The sequence below is a fragment of the Aethalodelphis obliquidens genome, unplaced genomic scaffold, assembly GCF_003676395.1.
Source record: "Aethalodelphis obliquidens isolate GAN/ISIS:26980383/991018 unplaced genomic scaffold, ASM367639v1 scaffold2, whole genome shotgun sequence".
Classification (NCBI taxonomy): Eukaryota; Metazoa; Chordata; class Mammalia; order Artiodactyla; family Delphinidae; genus Aethalodelphis; species Aethalodelphis obliquidens.
Genome location: NW_020837946.1, coordinates 85,575,697 through 85,599,735, shown reverse-complemented (window position 1 = coordinate 85,599,735; position 24,039 = coordinate 85,575,697). Strand labels below are relative to the sequence as shown.

The 24,039-nt window shown below is 39.7% G+C and overlaps 1 protein-coding gene across 10 annotated transcripts in view; it reads right to left on the bottom strand.

Annotated features, from left to right (window-relative positions):
• QTMAN (queuosine-tRNA mannosyltransferase) overlaps positions 1-24,039 on the bottom strand; it is a 338,670-nt gene that overhangs the window by 90,987 nt on the left and 223,644 nt on the right. For all 10 annotated transcript variants that reach the window (XM_027131822.1, XM_027131828.1, XM_027131812.1 and 7 more), the window contains one exon: positions 392-724. In XM_027131822.1, the coding sequence (XP_026987623.1) occupies positions 392-724 (333 nt within the window). The remainder of the gene's footprint in view (positions 1-391; positions 725-24,039) is intronic.

Sequence of the window (24,039 nt, the reverse complement as noted above, 5' to 3'; positions counted from 1 at the left end):
GTTGTTTTTGTTTTAATGGTAATACTTTGTTAGCAATGTGTAGCTATAAAATAGTGTGGTGATAACGGTATATATATAAAAAATATGAAATCCTATTCTTACACTTTGAAACTTCTTGAATGAGATTCCGTTTCCTGGAAGCGTCAAGCTGCTGTTGTTAGTTGAGCAAATCACTGCAAATAATTATCTGTGATTCAAATTTAATCTAAGTACACAACCATGAATATAAAGACACTGAGTAGTGCCACCCTGGCATCACACTGGTAGCACTGCCACATTAAAATGATCTTTTTCTAAAGCTATAGGGACAACAAATTACTAAGTCAATCATCAGAATATATTTTCTATTACCAGTTCGACAACTTACTAAATTGGTATGTCTTACACTTACCACCTGTGAGGCCAGACAATATGCAATGGTCTTTGTTGATCATCAGCTCCAGCCAAAATGTTACACGGATTTTGTTTATGTTCCCCATGATGAGTGCTTGAATTATCTGATGAGCTGAATGTTTTCAAGTATGACTCCTGCCTTACTGAGCCACCCAGGTTTTCTTGTTGTGCAGCATCACAGGATCCAGACTCTGAATCAAAATTCTTCAATAAATTCTCAGAACCTCTCTGCTCCTGTTGGAAAGGAAGGGCCATGGATGGAGCAACACCGCCATTTCCTTTAAGGCTGGGTATCTTCTGTAAATGCGCTGCTTTGTGCCTGGGCATGAATCTGTTACAAAAAGAAAATGCAGTATACGTTTAGTGAAAATACTATTTAAAATTTGCTCTTTACCTTTCTGTAAGCACATGATGATGATGTATAAAAACTGAGGAAAAAAAAAAAAACTAAAGATATAACAAAAATTCTAGGAAGAGCACAAAAAGCAGTAGTCACCAAGAGAAAGTTCAAAAGTTTGAAATTAGACCAGATTGTCTTTGGTTTCCAAAGAGTTTCTGTGGCTATAAAAATCTGCACTGCACATACCATAAAAAATCAGGGTAGAGCGATGGTTTAGCGTTTTCTTTACTTGTCTTTCTGGAGTTCTATGTTTTCCAGTCATGACATGGCCCAGTGTTTATTTTCAAAACATACTTTTGCTCATTAACCTACAAAAATGCTTGAAACTTCCTGAATTAACACCGGGTATTTCTGCTCACATGACTGTTCTGTATTCCCGGGCACTTGTACACGTTTTTATTAAGTTGACTTTGCTAATATTTCTTTTTTTTAAAAAAAAATTTATTTATTTTTAGTTTTGGCTGTGTTGGGTCTTCGTTGCTGTGCATGGGCTTTCTCTAGTTGCAGCGAGCGGGGGCTACTCTTCGTTGTGGTGTGCAGGCTTCTCATTGTCGTGGCTTCTCTTGTTGCAGAGCACAGGCTCTAGGCACACGGGCTTCAGTAGTTGTGGCACATGGACTCAGCAGTTGTGGCTTGTGGGCTCTAGAGCGCAGGCTCAGTAGTTGTGGCACACGGGCTTAGTTGCTCCGCGGCATGTGGGATCTTCCCGGGCCAGGGTTTGAACCCGTGTCCCTTGCATCGGTAGGCAGATTCTTAACCACTGTGCCACCAGGGAAGCCCAACTATTAGGTCAGCAGCTAATCCAAAACCACATCTGTTGGACTTCATCTTCTTATTGGCTCCCAAATGGTCTAAGGTTTTATAAGGATCACATAGCTTGGTCCCTTGCTAATATTTCTTGAAGTATCTTTTTATATTTTTTTCATTACCATCTCACCCCTTTCTTCCCATAATGCTTTGTCATAGAGTTTGATATCTGCTACTTGTCGATAGAAGCAAACACATAAAATGCAACCAAGGAATTCACCAAGTACTAGGGAGCAAACCAGTAGACAGAGTGGGAGACAGACTTGAGAACAACAAAGGAACCTGTGGCGGAACACAGTATATCAAGAATGGACATTCTAACTTTTAAAACTGAGAACTAGAGATTAATTCTGACTTGGGGATAAGTAAAGGCTAAAAGAGGGTTTTATTTGACTGATTCTGAAAGGCAGAGAGGGGGAAGTTTTGAATGGAGGGAACAGTGTGATCAAAGGAAAAGGGTGTGAAAGAGCATGAACTCTTCAGGGAATAAGATGCACGGCAGAGTCTGAGTCCCGGGATCTGAGGTATAGAGAGGCAGGCTGGGGCCGGACAACAAGGGTGTTCTCAGAGGCCCTGAGCCCCATGCAGAGACTCGGCCCCTTACCTGGATTGTGGAGTATGTGAAGAAATGGAGAGTACATGCATTTAAGAGGTAGGTGAGGAAGAAGAACCACAGAACCAAGGAAAGCAATGAGGAACATTTGGAAGAGCTGAAAGGGAATCTGAGAGTAATATCACACTACTGAGGTAAATTAAGAGCTCCTAAAGCACGGGTAGGAAAAAGAACCAAGAGTTCTTAAAACTGTTAAAAAAAAAAAAAAAGGGTGTGAAACACTGTAGAGGTGTTACAGCAGCAGAAACGACAGGGCGATTTTGGCCTCGTTATACCGTAGATCACTGGCTACTGCCAGGGCGGTTCGTGTGGGGTGAGGGCAGAGAGAAACCAGACACTGGTTAGGGAGAGAGGGGGACAAAGAGAAGAAAGGAGAAGGCAAGGTCAAGTTTTCTTTAATGGGGTGCATGTCCACAGGGGTGCTCGCTTGGGGATACTTGCTAGGGAAGGGAGCAGGATCCTGAGGAAACAGAGAAGTCTTAGAAAATGGAAGTAGAGGGGCTTCCCTGGAGGTGCAGTGGTTGAGAGTCCGCCTGCCAATGCAGGGGACACGGGTTCGTGCCCCGGTCCGGGAGGATCCCACATGCCGTGGAGTGGCTGGGCCCGTGAGCCATGGCCGCTGAGCCTGCGCGTCTGGAGCCTGTGCTCCGCAACAGGAGAGGCCACAACAGTGAGAGGCCCACGTACCACAAAAATACCCCCAACAAAATGGAAGTAGAAAAACATCATAAGGTGTGATAATGGCAGGATGCTTGCTGCAGGGGAAGTAGGGCCTTATTCAAGAGAACACACTCCGTGCTTCCTTACAAAGCTGAGAGGGAAGAAGAAGAGAGAGACGGAATTGAAAAGAACCGTTTCAGGTGGCAGGTGCGGAATCCAGTGCGTCCCCAAAGCCTTGGACGAGGCCATGTATTTCAAGTGAGGCGAGGAGAGATGGTGCTCAAGAAGTGACCTGAGTCAGAAGGTCGCCGTGGAGAGGGGGATGGGCGATCGCTAGTTCTGAACCAATGGGCGGGTGAACAAGGCTAAGCAACAGTGTGGGTTCTGCTGCGAACTGGAAATCCAGTCTGGCTGTAGTATGCCATGTACATTCTAGAAGCAAAAGGCGTGATGTGGGGGGCTCTGTGCTTGTTTCGTGAGGCCTTTTGAGAAAAATCACCTTACTATATAAGCCACCTCCCCCCACACCCGTGCCCTGTCATAAGTGGATGAAGTAGATATTGCATATGGACAGATAAAACACGAAGAATGGGGCTAGCCTCCTTGGTATGCCCTTATAAAATAACACATTAATTCTTGATTTAAAATGGAAAAAGAAGGGAAAAGGATCTGAAAAAGAATATATATATATGAAATACTAAAAAAAACTGAGTCACTTTGCTGTACACCTGAAACTAACACAGCATTGTAAATCCATTATACTTCCATTTAAAAAACGAACATTGAATTTAATATCTCTCTTTAGATTATTAGGTTAAGGAAATTTATTGAATTATAATGAATGCTGTACTAAAAATGTTTCTTCTCATCTACAGACCTTTAAAAACTCAGTGGTCACAACCTCAGTCTTATTAGAACTGCTCTAATAAAAAATTAGAGAGTTTATTTTTTAAAAAATGGAAAGAAACTTGGGCATATACAGATTAGAGTTTCAGATCTCATAGGTCCAAAATCATGAAGGGAGGTAACCAACCTTCTTCCTGAAATAAATTCAAAATATTGAGGAGATTCTAAGGAACTAAAAATCAATAGGAAAGTTCCCATCGATCACCACTAAAAGAAAAAACATGACTATGACAATATCCTCAACTTCTCCTAAACAAATGGAACAAATGGTAAGAGAAGGAACATCTGTACATATGTGGAAATCAACAATAGCGCAAGCGAAGTAACCTATTTGTTTATGTCAGATAAAGAACACCAGGCAAGCTTAAAAAGGATTTTAACAGAATTACAAACTTGGTGCACGAAGGATTCACACACACACACACACACACACACACACACACACACACACACACACAAATCAATGGGCATTGAAACAACATATCTTCATTTTAGAAAACAGTATCATGACCCATCTTGCTCATAAAATCCCTTTATATTGGCCAGCATGTGAGCAAAATTGCAAATTAAAAGAGATGGGAGATTGGCTAAAGGTTTGTAAGCAACGGGAACTGGTCACTGACAAGGAATCTAGCTGTGGACAAGGTGCTAGGCCTGCTTTTTTGCAATACATTTCCTAAATGTTCTCAAGGATGAACAGAATCCCACCTTAACCCAGGTTGCGGATGACTGACTAGATAGGTGGTGGTGAATAAGGACATGGGAAGATGCAGAATATCAATATGGACAGAAACCCAAAACTCAGCTTATTAATATTATGAAATTGACAAAATAAAATAAACCTGAAAGCAGTAGGACATGTGGAAAAGACTATGTAGATTTCCTGGAGTTTGACAAGATGAGTCTGGGCTGATTGGACCAGCAAACTAACTGATGCTGCTTGGTTATGGAACGTGATGTACAGGACAGGGAGAGACCAAGCCTGTGGGAGCAGAATACTGTGCAAATGCTGATTTCATCTGAGGCACCTGATAACTATATATGTTTGAAAATTAGAGAGTTCTAAGAAGAGCAATAATAATGATTAAGGCAATGGAAGAATTGATTTATGAGGACAGATTAAAGGAGCTAAATATGAATAGCCTGGTTAAGTGACAACTAGAGGGGTACATAATAGGAATCTCCAAGGAAAGAGAATAATTATTTAGCCAGGTACAAGGGGGTATAACTAGGAGTAATGAGATGAAATTAAGAATGGGAAAATTTAAGCTGAATTTCCAGAAAAACTCCCTGACGGTGTAATTTATTAGCTCATGGAATAAATTCCCTATGGAAATGCTATAGCTAGGGAAACTTAATAATAGAACTGGACAAAATACCAAAAATAATATAGATGATAATCCAGTACTTGAAAGAAGGTGGTTACGTGCTATGCTTTCCTTGTTTACAATATCTTCTCATATTTTTCTCTAATAGTCTTTTATATAGAGTGATTGTTACCCAAAGAAGTATTTAGGCAATTAGCTAGATCTAAAAGGAAATACGTCCTTTAGGTGAGGGAAGCTAAAATTACTTCAGTTTTCATATATTCTGCAGTAATAATTTTTTACTACTTTGTTTCAGCAGAGCTGATCTTGAAGCAAGCTGGACAAATGTATTACTATTTCTAAAAAACAAAACAAAACAAAACGATCCTCAACTACCATCCCACACAGTCTACTCTGATTCTCTGTGTGTGACATGAAACCCATATTTTCATAGACATGTTTTATATAAACAATTTATTGCCATAATAGAAATCAAAAAACTTTATTCCAGCTTTTCTATATGTAGCTCTATGGTCAATTACTTCACATCAATACCAAGATCAAATAGACATATACTAACAAGCAGTTTGCTTAATAATAGTCACCACACTAATTAACCCATCCAGAACATTCTTAATCAGATGCTATTTGAAATGTACAGTGAAGAGAAGACTGGCAATAAACGGTTCTATGCTAAAAAAGCAAATAATACCTTACCGATGGGGTGATACTGGCTTTTTTATAGAACCGGACAGAATGTTCACACTATCCTGGTGTGAACTCAGTGAAGTAACTATGCAAATAGGCACATGACCGAACACTTCCTTCCTCCTCCCCAGCTTCAACTCTGGGAGAGGTGCTAATGAGAAGAGGAAAGGTACAGAGGTAAGGAGTGAAGGAGAGAAAAGAAAGAATACCAGTGAGCTGCCTTCTAGAGCACATGGCAGCCTTGCCGTTTAACCATCCCCTCAGTTTTTCTTAAAGAAATGCTACTGCCCACCTTACTCACAGAATGTCCTTCCTGTTTCTGAATCTCTCAGAAGCCCTATTCAAACATGTTTTCAGTCTTAGAAAGATTCTGGTTACTGTAGTCGTTTCCAATCTGTTATCAGCCTTGGGACCCCACTCCCAACTTTTTTCCAACCAATAGCCAATCTTTGAAACAAAAGTAGAACCTTCCCTCTGCCTCCTTCTTTCCCACCTCTGTCCCCCAGGGTGGGTCCAGAGGCATTGCCACAAAACCCCAGTACTATGTTGAGGGATGTTTAAAGACACAGCTGGAATAAGTACTTTCCAGACCTAAATCTGATTGCTTCCCTGCACTACCCACATCCAAACACACAAACGTAGAGCTGGACCTGTAGGAATGGCCAAATGCCTTATTTGGATTAGTCCGAAAATACCAGATTTGGGCGGAGCTTAAACCGATGCTAAGATTGAGGGTAAGCAAAGGAAATGCTCTAGGCTCCTTAGCTGATTTCTGCTGAAGTTGAGGAGCCAGCATATGTTTAGCTGACCAACAGAGGTAGTCAGGAGGAAGGCGATAAGATAAAGCAAGTCACATCGACTTAGGACATTGAGACTGATTCATGTGTTGTTGAAGAGAATGCTGTGGCTAAAATGTATGTCATGTGGAATACGTTGCCTACAAACATCTTTTTGAGAGATTTTAATGAAAAGTACTTAATATGATAAGTTCAACCTATAGAATCTCATAAATAAGTACCCACAGATAAGAGTCCTCAGGACATGATTAAGTCATGCTTCTCAAAGCAGATCTGGAAGATAGCGTGTGAAAAAAAGTGATGCAAATGAGTGGATGATTAAGGAGACAGAGAGAGGGCATAATTCATCAACGATTATTTCAAATATGAGCCAATGAGAAAAGAGGAGAGTCTTAGCAACTGGAATATGGAAACTGGCCTCCCTGTGGGGCAGGCACGGAGAGAGGGGGCTGAGGGAGCTCAGCGTGTGCACATGTAGCTCAGGTGTCGGGGAGGGAGAACAGTACGGCCATCCCTTCAGGCTGAAGTCTCACAAGGTGTGTTCTGTTTATCACGAAACAGAATGTGTAGGTATTGCCCTAGAGAAGGTTTTGTGGTGTAGGTATTGCCCTAGAGAAGGTTTTGTGAGAGATCAAGTTTTGGAAATGCTGGGTTAAAGTTAAACATTTCTTCACAGCAGAACTTCCCAAAGCACATGCTAGTATGTTCAGTAAATATGTTCATTCATTCATTCTTTTGTTCGTTCAATAAATATTTATTTAACACCTATTGTGTGATAGAGACATTGTGTTTATTGTTTCCCAAACTTAGCACTTAATGAAACAAGGACCAATCCCCCGAAGTCCTCACCACCACCCCCACACACACGCATACACACAAAGAGGCACCTTAAGAATTAATATTCGACAAAGGATACCCTGGGAAATACTACTTTAGACCCTAGGAGGTGCACAGCCTGAGTCAAAAAGCATGGGCAACCAGAAAGGTGATGGCATATTTTATATAGTAGGGATGGCAGAGGAGTGGGAAAATGCATTCCCTCTCCAAATGATGAAACTCAGCCCAAAAGGCCATTCACCAAGGCCACACATCAGTAGAGAAAAGGAAGTCTGAAGATATCAGGGAAACCTGTGAAAAAAGTAACAGAAAAAAATACAGTTCAAGGCTAATATGGATGACAGCAGAAAAAAATATCATTCGATTTTATCACAGCAATTTCTGTGGATTCTGGGACAGAAACCATGTTGAGAGTTGAAGAGAAGGGAAATAGGAATCAAAGATAAATAATTTTTCCAAAACCAACCGGGAAGACGCATCCAGGCAGTTCAGTGATCTAAGTTCTTGGGTGATTTATAACAAAAACTATTCACTGTTTCCAAACAATGTGTTGGAAATTAATTACAAAATTAACATTTTTAGAATTTTAGCCACATAAGCAAATATCAAAGATAATCAAAAAATCATGTTGCCCACATGTATCCAATATATCACTTATATGGTAAGCAGATTTATATAAACCTATAAAGTATAAAAGTAAAGATCTTAATCTAGCATTCTCATGTGCACGCATACACCCCCTATACTTCTTGCCACATTGTCTTCACTAAATAAAGGAATCACAAACAAGGAAGTCTATCATAATTAAAACTGGATGTCTGAAGACCACAACGTTGAACAGAAAGACAGACTTATGCTTGGTGGTTGGCTGTAGGGATGGCTGCTCCTCTTTACTGGAGATGGCTATGGGCTAATATTCAAAAAATAGATGGCACATGTCTACGAAGGCTGTTTCAACAAGAAACTCTGGCAGAACATTATTTGAACAAATTTGAATCACAGATGAGTCAATCACCATCCACATGCACATAGCACAAATGCTCTGGGGGAACAGCCATCCAACAACACCGCGGCTGTTTAGGCCATGTCATTGAAATGCTCGAGTTTCGTGCCTGAACCAAATTTCAACTCCCATGGTGCAAATTTTCAAAGCCAACATGCAACACTGACAGCAGTCCGAGAGAGGATACTGAGCAAGGGTGTCTTGCTTTGACTACGAAGAATCTGTTTTGTGACAAGATAGGAAAACAGGATCCATAGAAACTAGCCTCAGTTAAAATTAACAAGCAAACCCTACTTGTTAGCCTGAGAAAGGCATGCTGAAACTGAAAGCATATTTATGGCTATCAGACTGGCCTCATTATCCATGTATGGTCCCAGGGATGACACACTTAGTCAAGACAGCATCTTCTCTTGAAGGCTGCCAAAGAGAGAAGCTTCAACTTCCTCTCTTCTGTTTAAGGTCCATCATTTTCTGATGTCTGTCCTTTAAATAGCTGGGATATATGACTGTCATAGGGAAAAGATGGTTCTGTTCCCATGAGTCTGTTTTTTTATATTTTTTTCCACCAGTATTTCTAAGAATCATTTCTGAAAATCTAACACTCTCCATATACCTTATTTATACCATTTATTTACAATACATGGCTTCTTCTGACAACACAGTTTATGTAATTAGTATTATTTAACTTAAATAATTATGCCTCAATTCCTCATTCTCTTTTTAAAAAAAATTTTATTGGCGTATAGTTGATTTACAATGTTGTATTAGTTTCAGGTGTACAGTACAGTGAATCAGTTACACATAAACATATACCCACTCTTTTATTAGATCCTTTTCCCATATAGGTCATAACAGAGTATTGAGTAGAGTTCCCTGTGCTATACAGTAGGTCCTTATTCGTTATCTCTTTTGTATATAGTAGTGTGTATATGTCAATCTCTCTTAATTCCAAAGTGTTTTAGATTGTACACACTGCTAATTTAACTGCCTACTAGTATGAGCAGTTTGTCTTATGCAATTTTATAAAATCCCTTGATGATATACTGCTCCCATAAAGAAAACTTAAGGTCCTTAACAATGTATGAGACTAGGAAAAGCTACCTTGCATGTTGCCACAGCCCATGTTTATCAAACCCAGAGCCATCCTTGTGAACAGATGCATGCACACTTCTCATGATTCGCATTCCTCCCCCGAAAAGAGCTAAGCACCACAAAACCCTCTATTTTACACAAGGTTTACTGTAGTAATTGAACACAGTCAGCAAAGTTGCAGGCTAAACTGCAAACAGTGAATCTTTATCTTCCTACCTCCCCTGTAAGCACTCTCCACCAACTGGTTGTTAATGCCCTAAGAGCTTTATGCTCCTTCCCAGTGGCCCAGGGCCCCCATCCCTGCCACGCTCACCACCATGCATCCCCTTGCATCTACCTTGAATCATGCCCTGTTCTTCCCTGTTGGCCTTGTTGGAAACTAATCTTAAATTCCCACAATGTACTAGTCATCTTCCATGCTCAATATGTGCCACTTTTCAAAAGCACAATACCTTAATTCAAGGAAACTAATCACAAATGGGATAATTGCACAGTAAACCTATGAGATTCTTTTGGGAGGATAGGTGGAGAGAAATCTCTGAGAAGCACCTTAAAGTAAGTCCACTCAGGCAATGGGCATGTTGAAGAGGGGAGAACCCAGGCTGTAGTATTGGTACCCAGTATTGCATCGGTACTTCCTGTATTTGTGAATTTATTCAAATCACTTAATTTCTCTGAACCTCAGTTTTCTGATCTATGAAATGGGATAATATCTGTTTTTCCAAATTTCTTGAGAGGATTAAAAGAGAGTTGGTAATGATGTGTAGATGAGCTGAGGAAATCAAAGTAAACTTCCCATTTCCTTGCTTCTTTATGCGACATCCACACTTACGGAGTTATTTCTAAGGCCATCTTGGGTAACACTGGATTTCCTAGTTTGTAAATGCGTCACTGTCTTGACTCAGTCAACAAATATTCATTCAACAAATATCTAAGCTCCTTCTACGAGCAAGAGGTTGTGTCTTTTTTTTTTTTTTTTTTTTTTTTGCGGTACACGGGCCTCTCACTGTTGTGGCCTCTCCGTTGCAGAGCACAGGCTCCGGACGCGCAGGCTCAGAGGCTATGGCTCACGGGCCCAGCCGCTCTGCGGCATGTGGGATCTTCCCAGACCAGGGCACGAACCCGTGTCTGCTGCATCGGCAGGTGGACTCTCAACCACTGCGCGACCAGGGAAGCCCAAGGTTGTGTCTATTTTTACAAAAATGTTAGAGCATATGTAGTGACATTTCATACGTACTTATTTTGGTCTCTTACCCCCAGAAATTGTAAGCTATCCATATTACCTTTAAACTAAACTGTATTTACTGATTCCATTACTACAATGATCTAACTTTTCCATTTAAACTTAATAATTTGCTCATCATTTGTTTCATTAATAACTCAGCAGTGAAGTTTTAAAAGCTTCTATTCATTCACCCCGCTTAATTTAACGATAGTATACAAAAATGAAAAAAGTTCCCAAATGTGAATCTGAAGTAATTTCTTTCAAGCAAGAGGAAGTGGCTGTTTCACGTGTACATAGACTCAGCAAGCTGCTCGGTATGGATTTACCTCGTTAGCAAGTAAATGTTCACGTTACTCTGGGAATCCCATATCTTCTACAGCATCAGTAAAGCACTGAAGGAAACTCTAAAAATGATCTCTAATCACATGTCCTATTCCACAATTTTTTTGGAAGCCATTATTTGGAGGTTGAAAGCAAGATAGTAAAATGTGCTGGTACTGAAGAAAGGATCACTTTCTTCTTTCCAAACAAAAACAGGAATTCCCTTTGGGCAGTGTTTCCAATTGGGGAGTATCCTTTAGAGCATGGCATCATTTTATGGGTGATATGGGCTGAACTGTGTTCCCTCAAAATTCCTATGTTGAAGTCCTAACCCTGAATGTGACTATGTCTGGAGATAGGGTCTTTAGGAGGTAAGTAGGGTTAAATGAGGTCATAAGGATTGGTCCATAATCCGATAGGACTGTGGTCTTACAGGAAGAGGAAGAGATCTCTCTCTCTTTCTTCCCCCTTTCCTCCCACGGCCACATGTGAGGACACAGCCAGAAGGCAGCCAGCTGCAAGTCAGGAAGAGAGCTCTCCTCAGAATTGACTATACTAGCACCCTGATCTCAGACTTTCAGCCTCCAGAATGGTAAATTCCTGTTGTTTAAACCACCCAGTCTATGGTATTTTGTTATGGCAGCCTGAGATGATGAATACAACTGGATACTGTTGTGGGAAAAGAGGGGAAAGAATCAATACCATGATGGGTGAAATTTCCTGAACAGGGTATCAGGAAAATGATAGAGTGGAAGGTACCATATCTATGTTGACAGACAGTGACAACAAGAGAATATTGTACAAGACGAGAGAGCTAACCATCAAAACTGATAAGAGAATTTGGGGGATGAAAAGGAGAAAATATGAATTGTGAAACAAAAATGTTCCTTTTTTAACTAAAAATAAAAAGAATAGAGAACTGAGTTTAGGAAAGAATTTTTCTTAAAAATTTGTTCGGTTGTGACATTTAATCTTTTGAAACCTGGGTTTCTTCATATGTTCAATGAGAATGAGACCAATCCCCTAGACTTCCAATGGAAGTAGGAGGATCAAACTTCTAATCAAATCTACTGATTACCTTATAATTATTACGAGGCAAAAAGGCACACTGGGTCAAGCAGGGCTCTAGGAATATTGTATTGTTTTAAATTCTGGGCTCTGCCACTTATTAGCTAACCTGGGGAAAGAGTTTTTTCTCTAATTATCAGTTACCCCATCTGTAAAATGGAGCTAATAATAATGCTGCCTTGCAGAGTTATGTTTTCCATGTTGCTTGGCACATAGTAAGAGCTCAGGAAATACTATTATTTTTTATTTTTGATAATAATGGAGAAGGTCAACATTATGCTCTCATGGTTACTAAAGAGATAATCAACATTCTAAAAACTCCAGTCTCTGACTCCACTGGCCCTCTCATAGTTAAGCTACTTTATAAATCAGAGACCCCTGCCTTTTTTTTTTTTTTTTTTTTTTCCCTGCCTTTTTTTAAGATGTGTTTTTCTTGTTAACTCTCACAAGTTACACTTTAGCCGTCCATTTAAGGCAGGCATTTTAATGTTACCTTACTTTCATTTGTATACTAATCAAAGATTTGTTCTCTGTCTAGAGGCACATTAATTACAAAAAGGCTCAATGTTATAAATCAAACAAATATATTCCTCCCTTTCTATTATTTGTTTCCTGTGGTGCTTTTTTCTACCTTACGTTTTTCCTTGTCTTTCCTTTTATTCCTTCATTTTTCTAACTGAGAGGTTCCATCTTCTCCCTTCTTAAAGCTGTATAAACCAGAAAAGTAAAACCAGGAAATTTAAAACATCAGTTTCCAGGTCTCTGAAGCATGAACAGATGGGCATCAAAAATCCAGTCTTTTATTTTTTCCTTTTTCGTTTTCCTACCCACAACCTGAATAAATCAAAATTACCAGCAAATCCAACTTCCAGCACAAACCCCCTTTTTTTTCCAATGCTACAGCATTAAGTATTGATTCACTTCAAGTTCTGGTTCTACGCTGTCTAATTTTTAAGTCACAGAAACTGTCTTTATTCCAAACTAATATTTTAAGATACAACTTTGTTAATTCTACATTTGAAATAAAGCCTTTAAATGTACAAAGTGAGTGTACAAGCACTTCCACTTTCTTCAGGTTTTCTATACTTTCTAGTATTTCTAAGTTTGGAAGAGATGGGTAAAGTGCTGGGCTATTACTAGAATATAACCAAGGCTTGAAGGTAAAGAAAGACTTACATACTCAGTGAAAATACTGAGTGAAAAAGGTCAGAGAGAAAAACATTTATTCACCGTTCAACCCAAATTGGAATGCCTATTATGTGCCAGGCGAATAGCCAAGATGCCCTCACGAAACACCCAATGGGGTAGGTGCTCCAATCAGGGGAGAATTAGGTATTATGATTATGAGAACCCAGGCCTGGGGAGGGGGGCTAATGTCAAGAAAGGCTCTCCAGAGAAGGTGCTCTTTCGGCTGAGACCTCAGTGATGACTAGAAGGTAGCCAGGTGTGAATGTGAGAGGTGGACTGTGTTAAGAACAACAGCATGTGCAAAGGACCTGGTGAGAAAACATGGTTCAGGGGTAAAAGCAAAATATGGCCAGAGCACTGAGTGAGTGTGGATAGCAATGAAGGTAAGGGAGGGGGAGGTCAAAAACGAGGCTCGAGAAATAACCAGGGGGAGGACTTTCTGCCCTTAATAATATAAGTAAGAGGTTTATAGCCATTTGAGGAATTTCTAATCAGATTGGGTCTGAATAAAAATGCTGCATGCGGTATGAAGAACAGACTGGGGAAAACATGGAAGAGTAAACATCAATTTTAAATCCCTCTGCCTTTTGAAGCTCTACTGAAATAATAGTATGGGAATTTTTATAAGGCATGGACTCTCAGGGACAACAAGAATAATTGAGTAAGATGACAACAGAAAAGAAATGTCAACTGGATTTCAAGAGATGGAAAGCAGATGGATGAGTGGTGTTGGAGCAGAGAGAAGGAGGCAGAATGCTTCTGTAAGTGTAGGTGATTCTGCTTGTGTACGTGGTGTTAGCAAAGAGACAGCAGCTCATTTGCTCCAGAGGAACTCCAGAAGGCTCAGGAACTGGACACACCAAGTGCCTCTGGAGGTGCAATTGCAGAGCAGAGCTGAAAACAGAACTGGTAGCAATTCTATAGAAAGTAAACACAAGCCCTCTGGTAACCTCCTCAAGCCCATGCAGCCAAGCAGCTACCGTCCTTCTCCCCTGACCTCCCTCCTCAGCAGCAGAAAGGCTTCCTCACTGGATGATCTGGACCACAGAGACCAGGCAAGGCTAAAGGCAAGGGTGAGGGAAATTAAATGAAAGGATGTCTATTTATTAACGATGCTTCTCCAGCACCCCTCCTCCATCTGGCTCCCAGACAGCTGGAGATTTTCCTTCCAGGACATTATAGGAGCCTTTCTCTGGAAACTAACTGGGCTTGACCTAGCAACGCTGACATGTGGAGATGCCACAATGAAACAAATGAATTCCTATGAGAAAGGTCACTGGTCAACAAGCCCTGTCTCTGAAATTCTAATCATCTTTTAAGGTCTCACCTCAAATATGAATGGAGAGACAGTCACCATCAGATATTTGAGGAAAATTTTAACATCAAGTTAATACGATGAATCAAACAAATACAAAAGGGGAACTTAGAGGAAACTGAGACAACATGGAGAGTAGAAGAAAACTTAAAAAATAATCCTATGATATCCATAGTGATAAAATAAGCTTTTGCATTCATGATGGGAGAAACTGGATGTGATTAGAAAGGAAATTCAAGAACAAGAAAGAATGCTTACATATAAAAATATCATAACTGAAAAAAAATCAATAGAAGAGTTAGAAGATAAAGTTGAGAAAATCTTACAGAAAGCAAAATAAAAACAAAGAAGAAAATAGGAAAAGAGATAACAAAATAAGGTCAATCTAAGGTTCAGTAATGACTAATAGGAGTTGAAGAACATAATATTGAGAAAATCATGGGTGAGAACATCAAAGAAAAAATATAAGAAAATTCTTTGTAGTGAAGGAAATATATACCCAGCATAAGAAAAGAACAAAAATCCAATTATGGAATTTCAGAAGACAGGAGTTTCAGAAGACAGGAGTAAAAAAGAAAATCTAATACCTTTTGGGAGAGTGAACACGACGAGTCACAGGCAAGTTATCAGAAATAGAAATCAGACTTCTCAACAGGAAGTTCAAAAAGTAGAAAACAATGGAGCATTACCTCAAACTTCTGAGAAAAATGAGTTCCAATGAGAGCTCAAAACTCAGTCAAGTATTAAGTAAATGTGAGGAAGGACAAAGCCATTTTCAGACAAGCAAGGTCTTAAGAAATTTTAGCTCCCTACATTTCTTGAGGAGATACCGGTGGATGTACCCCGCTAAAATGATAAAGTAAAAAAAGAGAAAGATGGGGGATCCAGGAAATAGTTGACTCAAGGGTCCAGAGAGCAACATAAAATGAACAGGAGCAGGAGAATCTAGGCCTCCAGGATGGAGATGTCCAAGGAAAAAAATGGAAATGATAGATTTCCTGATGTGTCTGACCATATTAAAAAGATGAGTTAGTGATGGTGGCAGAGCTAGGAATGGGTTTGTGATAGTGACACAGAAACCAAGCAAATAAAGCTAAAGCAATATTTACCTCCAGGAAAAAATGAAGAGTTGCTCAGGGAAGGAAGTCTTATCATAGAAAACAATGATGCTCAGCAGGGAACAGTTTCACATAGAAATAATGCCATAAACACAGAGTATTTAATTAACCAAAAATTGAGATACAGCTATATTGGAAGGCTAGGGAAAGGGAAAAATATGTGAGTGCCTGCATGTGCCTGCTCATACAGTACGAGGGCTAACTAAATCACCATTTCTACTGTAGGAAGTCAACAGATAATATCTCATATTAAAAAAAATCAAGAAATAGCAAGATAAACAAAAGTTTTGTTAAGTGGTAGCTTGGACAGGGGGGCAGTTTGGGGTGGGATGGACTGGGTAAAGGAATTTTGCTTTGTCTTACAGATCCTTTTTGCACCCTCTGATCTTTTAAAGCCAAATATATGCATTACCTTGCGAATCCATGACTTAATTAATAATCTCTAGAAATTTCTTACCAAAATCTCTTTGACTATTGCTTCTAGCATTTTCTCTAATTTTCCTTCTGAAACTTCTATTAGACATATGTTGAATTCTTATCTTTTTATTCCTTAAGATCTAGCTTCTAGGTCACTAATTCTCTCTTTACACATGTCTAATACTTACACTCAGTGGTTAATTTCAATGAATGTATAAAATTTCTACTTAGTTCTTCTCAAAATATGCACTGAGATTTTACAGTGCCTTTTATTTCTCATACTTGCAATTTATTCTTTATGCTATTAACTGTTGTAAAAACCTACTTTATCTTCTCTATCCAGAAGTTCTAGTATCTGAACTTATTAAGGGTCTAATCCTACAGTAAGTTGTTCGAGCCAGTTTATCACTTGCTACGCTAGGATGGATATTCAACAGGAAACACCAGAAAGCTACAGGCTCCCCAAAATGAAGCAATGGAGAAAGGTTTGTACCCAAGTTTTACTCTTCCTTTAAAAAAACTCACCATTTTTCTAAATTCTAATATGTTTCCTTCGGCAGTCAGCAGGTATTTATAGAGCACCCACTCAAACTCAAAATTCTGCTGTTATAGGAAAAAGAATTAGAAGAAAAATCAGACATTTTAACATATGGTTGGATTTCCCTCTTCTAAGCTTTTTAAAGAAATAGTATGTTGGTTGTTTAAAGATCACAACAATCCATGGTCATCTTTCAGGACATGCTGAACATTATTTTGAGGTTTAACATTATTGGCAGAAGAGTTTTCTACTTTCCACCTTGAAATATCCTTTTTTGAACAGTGGGCATATATTTGCAGTAGAGACTCATCCATTCACAGTTTGTGCTAACATTATTGTGAATCATAACCACAGAGATGTACAAACATCTCCTTTAATACTAAAGTGGATATAAATGGAAGTGGTATACCTTTAAGGACTTAATAAATGTCCTAGAAAAAGTAACTATGCAGTGAAATTCTCCTATAAAACAAAAAAATTCTTATAATCTTAAAAATGTAATTATTCTATAATTTAGCTGTACTGAGAGTCTGCATCTTATTGGCCTGGGCTATTTTAGAGTACTGCATATCTTACCTGAATTGTCAATACATGCCCTACTTTATACCCATTTAACACTTCAATAATATATGCCAGGGCATAACTGACTTCTAAGTTATTCTAGAACTGCATGTTATTTTGGGAGTACAGATAGCAAATGGCCAGATGGCCCTACAGTAAACTGCCGAAGGCCATTTAAAACTAATCCATGTGTAGATGTATTCCAACAGAGAATTATGGACAGCAACCAGTGAGATACCGAAGTTCTACTACAATATTATCTTTGTTAAGCCAGAAATAACATTCCGATTTTATAGAACTGGAGTTAAAACAAACATTATTCTTTACTTTCCTGTAGTAAATAAACAAGCAAAATCAACTCTATTGCCTCGCAGGCTTACGGTAGATGCTCAATATAGACTTGCTGAATGAATGAATGCCTTGGTACAAGGAAGTGGAATAGGTTATGTATACGCTATTCTATGCTTTTCTGGATCCTGATTGTTTCTGTATACTGATGTGTGGTTTGGGAGTTTGCATATGTTTTATTTAGGTAGTTTGCATATACAAAGTAGAAAGAGGTAAGGCTGTTTGAAGGGTAATTATTTCTTGATGGAAGAATATAAAAAGTATAAACAGCTCAGCTATCGCTTAAGCAAACTCAGCTCTTCATTCCTGATCTACAATGCAAATAGTATACAAAATAAGGTTTCATTAAACAGTGACTGTCACATCAACAGGAAGGAGAATGAAGACCTGCTATGCAGGATTATTAGATATATTGAATTTGTTGTCACCAAGATCAACAAAATCCTGCTTCTAAAGACTACACACTGTGACATAGAAATAACTTTGCAATACACTCCTTTGATTTTTTTCCATTTTATTGTAATGGGGTTATACCTCTAGAAGAAATGAATGTCAATTTATTGATGGCTTGGGCCACTATTTAAAAAGTAATATACAGGACGTCCCTGGTGGTGCAGTGGGGATTTCCCTGGTGGCGCAGTGGTTAAGAATCCACCTGCTAATGCAGGGGACACGGGCTTGAGCCCTGGTCTGGGAAGATCCCACATGCTGCAGAGCAACTAAGCCCGTGCGCCACAACTACTGAGCCTGCGCTCTAGAGCCCGCGAGCCACAACTACTGAAGCCCGGGTGCCCTAGAGCCCGTGCTCTGCAATAAGAGAAGCCACCGCAATGAGAAGCCCGCGCACCGCAACGAAGAGTAGCCCCCTCTCACCGCAACTAGAGAAAGCCCGTGCGCAGCAATGAAGACCCAACGCAGCCAAAAATAAATATATTAATTAAAAAAATAAAAAGTAATGTACTAATCAGAAAACATCTGTGATAACTCACAATCCATTCTGAAAAAAATTAGAAACTTTCTATCACATGATATCTCCACAGCACAACTCTACAGCGTACGGCGTGGAGTGTGACTTTTCCTAACACCTTGGCATTTCAGCTGAGGTCCTAATGCCGAGGACTAATACCTACAAATGCTAAACAGAGGTGCTGCCACATTTCTGCAGGACTTGCTAAAGGTAGAAATATTGGCCCCGTACTCTTCTCGATCACTGTCTAACAGCCTAAGTAAGAGGAGATTCACAGGAGTAGGTGTGCTCCATGAAAACCTCTCATAGAGACTGGGGTTGGTTGGCAGAAGGGGAGGCCGGCACCTCTTTCCCCAAAGTGAATGACTGCCAAGCTGCCAGAACCCAAAAGCCTACCTCCTCTTGCCCCTAAAACAGAGTTCTTGGGAGAACCTAATGCATATGCTCCCCCCACCCCCCGCCCCTGCCAAATATGGAACATAGATCCTGATGAGGGTCAGGACTTCGAGATTTTGAAGGTAGGAGGCTGTCAGAAGTTGTCCACATGGCAGGGCAAGAAGAAAGGGCAGCAGTGGAAGCAGCCTCCAGTTTGTACCGTTTGGAAGGGAAAGGGTACCTAATTTTGTTTTTCCCTGTGGTCCCAGTGGAGGGGAGTCATGTGCCATATTGAAAGGACTACGCTCAGGAAGGCTGCCTTCAGGGCAAGGAACATACTCCTGGGGTCAGAGCGGAGAGAAGGAAGTGATTAGAGAGAATCCAGAGAGGGTTTCCTGTACAACAGGGAACACCTGTGGGTGAGATCGCCCCAGGAGTGTCTCAAAAGAACACATCTACGTGCCACACAAAAGTGCTGGCATCTGGCTACTGCCTGACAGAAGGCATTTGACACTCCAAAGAGACCCTCAAACAGCAGCAGCTATGTAAGAAGCCTTCCTCTCTTTTTTTTTTTTTTTGTGGTACGCGGGGCCTCTCATTGTTGTGGCCTCTCCCGTTGTGGAGCACAGGCTCCGGACGCGCAGGCTCAGCGGCCATGGCTCACGGGCCCAGCCACTCCGCGGCATGTGGGATCTTCCCAGACCGGGGCACGAACCCGTGTCCCCTGCATCGGCAGGTGGACCCTCAACCACTGCGCCACCAGGGAAGCCCAGCCTTCCTCTCTTTTCCTCCAGTCCCTCCTCCCAGTCCAGACCCTGATGCAGGAGCTTAAAGGGGAGGGTAGGAGGCATGAAAGGAAGTGTATTTAATTGGCTTATTAGACTTGATACTCATAATGAGGGAACAGCGTTATGTCCTCTTCTGCCACTGCCTTCAAACACATCCTCACATCTCCTACTTCTTCCTGTTGGCAACAACTTCGGCAGATACCTTGGCTTTCTGGCTTGTGATTATTATCTTCTGGTACTGTTTGCATTTTTTTTTCTCCCTCCCATGTTATAATCTAGGAATAGGAAAGGCCTTTTTAAACATGGCACTAAAGGTAGAAATCACAAAAGAATAGATTCGTTTGTGCAAAACTAAATACTTTAATATAACAAAAGCTTCATAAATTCAATTGAAAAGCAAGTGAAAGGAATATCTGACACATATGCAACTCATAGAAATCAATGCAGCTAGCTGTCCAGCAATCCCACGTTAAATTAGCTCTGCTATTGTGTGACCTGTTAGCTGTGTGACTTTGGGCGATTCACTTAGTATCTCTGAGCTTCAGTTTCGTCATCTATGAAAGGAGATTAATACCATTACCTTTATCAGTGGGTTCTAGGGAGGATTAAATAATCTGATTGATGTAAAGCACTTAGCACAGCGTCAGACAAATAGTATGTATTCAAAGAAACGTCAGCTTTGTAGCCTCATGACCATCATCAAATCTCCAAGTGGCAAGTTACAGGTAGTAAAAATTAATTTATAAGCATTCTTCCTCTCTTGTTTTTGCCTGTATCGCCATAGTTTTCCACATTGAGCATCTGTTACTTTGGTAGGAAAAATACACAAACTATTTCAGTTAAAAAATGAGAATAAAGGCATTTGTGAGTCTCTGCCAACTTTACAAAGTAGAGAAAGCTACGTGTTTCTCACTCGGGCTACAGTGGATCATCCTGGCTAGTTTGTTATATGTAATGTCACTCAGAGTTATCGAATAGGCAAAATGGTTCTCTTCCAACATAGGCAAGAACCATCTGGTCATTCATTGACAGAAATAAATATCTGAACACGAATTATACTTCCACTGGTCAGTATATACACACACAAGACATGTGAAAGGCATAAAAGCTTTCAAAAACATTCACAAGAATAGAATGAAACATTTTGTATCACGGCTTTATGCCATGTTGTCACGTCAGGTTGTACTTGTTTATCACATCACTTCATTTACTCTAGTAAAAAATTACTCCCAGGACTCAGTTTCCTTTACTGGCATTCCCATTCATTCTGGGCACAATTTTATAAAAATGAGGCGAATGGAAAGATACTGATGTCATTGTAAGATGAAGCAAAACCACATGAGAGGCCCTGGCTCTGGTGCTCATTTAGGTCCCATCGAAGTAAGAGGGAAGAAGTTCTGGGATGTATGTGTCACAGTATTGGAAATGGCTGCCCTCCACAAACAAGCCCAATTTACAAGAGAAGAACATATAAGGTAGAAGGGGGTTTCAATTTTTAAACTACATTACAAAGCACACATTTGCTTCTAAACTTTAAAGCAGTGCTGCATCGCATTTGGATAGAGTTATAGCATTGCTTTAAACACACACGCACACCCAGACACACATACACCATGGAGGTAATCCAGTTCCTCCTGCAGCACAGATGTGCACAAGAATGCTCTAAGTGATTAAGATAGGGCTTTAAAGTTAGTTAATTAGAAACATATCTCTTTCTGTGATCAACATTGATACTAGCTCTGAGTTCTGATTGGTGGAAATGTAAGTTTAAATTTAGATTTAAAATTTAAAATGCATGGATAACCCTTGGACCTGCTTTTGTGGTGAACTGTCTTAGAATGAGGGCCTTTAATATCTAAATGCCTTCCATCAAGGCTAACTGTTTAAAAAAGAGAATTCTGCTCATCTGATATTATTAAACTGAGCTTCTCATAAATAGCATGTTTTTTTTTTCTTGGAAGGAAGGATAGCAGAAGTCAGGAGTGTAATATTTTAAATCCTATCTTGACAGAAAGAAATTGCTATCATTGTAACAAAACCCACATCACTCTACTCTGATTATTGGGATGACCCTTCTTAAAAAAAGCCATAGGGTCACTGAGAGAATAAAATACAATAATCAATGGTAAAAGGTTCAGCTTAGTGCTTGGCACAAGTAGTTGCTTAATAAAGTTTCCGTTTTGCAGAAATGAAGGTAATTGCTAGAGAAAGTGAACCTAGAGAGTTACAATAAATACGTGCTTATTTTTAAGTTCAAGTTTTATTTTCTACCAGGCTTAAATATCAACCTCTGAATGTCCGGGTTATACTGGAAAAAACATTTCTGCAATTGGAAATTTTAATGTTACAGTTGCATGGAAAGTTCCAAAGGTCAAATGAAGCTGCTTCCCATTTGCCTCACATCCCCTGACCCAAGCCACATGCACAGAGGACACAGGTCACTCCCAGTCTCCTGGGGCCATATTGACAAGAACGTGTTCCCATGGATTAGCAGAGTAATCCAACTTCCCCAGTTTACTAAAGAATGGATCAGTTTAGGTCATCTTCTAACAAACATGTGTTACTCTTCTAGTGGAAAACAATATGGATGTTCTCATTGAAAGAGATACACTTGATCATTTCTGCCTGCTAGTATTAAAGAAGCTGCTGGTGTTGATGGCACAGGCACTTAGATGAAAAACTATAGACCTTCCAAATTCTTTTATTTATATATTGTGCACAATTCCAGAGAGGGTGATAACAATGCCAATTAAATTCTCCTCTCACTGAAGTATCATATATGTCCTAGAACAGGGCTGAGAGTGGGGTAGGGTGTGTGTGTTAAACTTCTTCAGTAGGAGGGGGAGTTTAGCAAGGCACCTTTAGAAGCAAATTGTCTCCGCCTCAAATTTCAGGGTCATCACCTAATAGGTAAGTAACCCATGGTCAATAAAATAACCTAATTGAGCCATTGGCTTTTCACTTATTAAATGGGAACAAGCTCCTATAGTTGTCTTAAGGATCAGATGAAATGGTATATGTGCAACTGATGTATAGTAGAGACTATTTATACCAATAAATCCATTTTGCTCTCAGATGACAGGCTCTAGAAAGAAACCACACCTGCTTAGCCTGACAAGCTAGCTGCTGATGTTCTGGGTGTCATTATTAGAGCAAATCTCCCAGAAAAGTTCTAGAACTGGTTGATGAATTCAGATATTTCCTTACATTTATTTTTATATCTGTTTTAAATAGCTCCCATTGAGTTCCACACTTTGCACGCGTGGCTATCAATGGCATTAGTGGTCTAAAAGCGTCCCAGGCACCTGAATAGTGAGAAGGGCAAACTATTATGACAAAAACAACCTGCCATCCCTTGTCACCTCATCTGATTTTTCCATTATTTCTGATTGATGCAGCTGCACAAAGCACTCAAAGAAAACCACGAGATACAGGAAAAAGATGTTGAGGAATACATTTCAAGCTGGGTGTTAAGTGCAGATATGAGAAACTGGTTATTAAAAACACAGAAGCAAAGCTCAGGGAGGTGGGAGGAATGAACAGGAAAGAATCCCATATCTAGACACTAATATCCAAGGTTTCACTCTTAAGAATGTTTTCCCTTCTTCCACTTCCTCTTAGTCAAAATATTAAGTAGTCATAAGTTATACTCAAATACTGAATAGTTTTCCAATAGGTAAGCAGATATTAACTTCCTATTGTGTTAATGTCCATGATTTACTAAAGGCTATTTTTGCCATACCTCACAGAAAGTAAAAGAAAAACGTTGGAAACATTGTTCCTTTGGACATAATTTGTGGTGATTCTTTTTATTTTTCTTTAATGGTAGGTTACATAGGTAAACTACAAAAGCAACTACATATTATTGTGGGATAATATTCTGAATATTCTCTGTAAAAGTATAATACATGTATTAGTTTTTCAAAACCACAGTTAGGATTATCAAGGATTATGAGAATGAACTGGGTTGAAAAGCTGTCTAGAGTAGACTTTGGAGTGGGTTCACAGAAATAGGTATCCTATACAACAATAAAATCCACCATGATGCCTTTTCTAGAGAACTTACCTACAACTAGCAAAACTTGATGGGACAATTTCTTTTAAGTTTAAATCATGGGAAAGAGTCTGAATAATTTGCAAGACAAAAATAATGTGTCACACATCTCCAAATCACCAATTATTAACCTGGTGACCCTGAATGGGCTTCAGGGAGTCCTTGAACGCCCTGTAATTATATGGAAGATTGTGTGTGTGTATGTGTAGTTATTTACATTTTTCTAAGGAAAG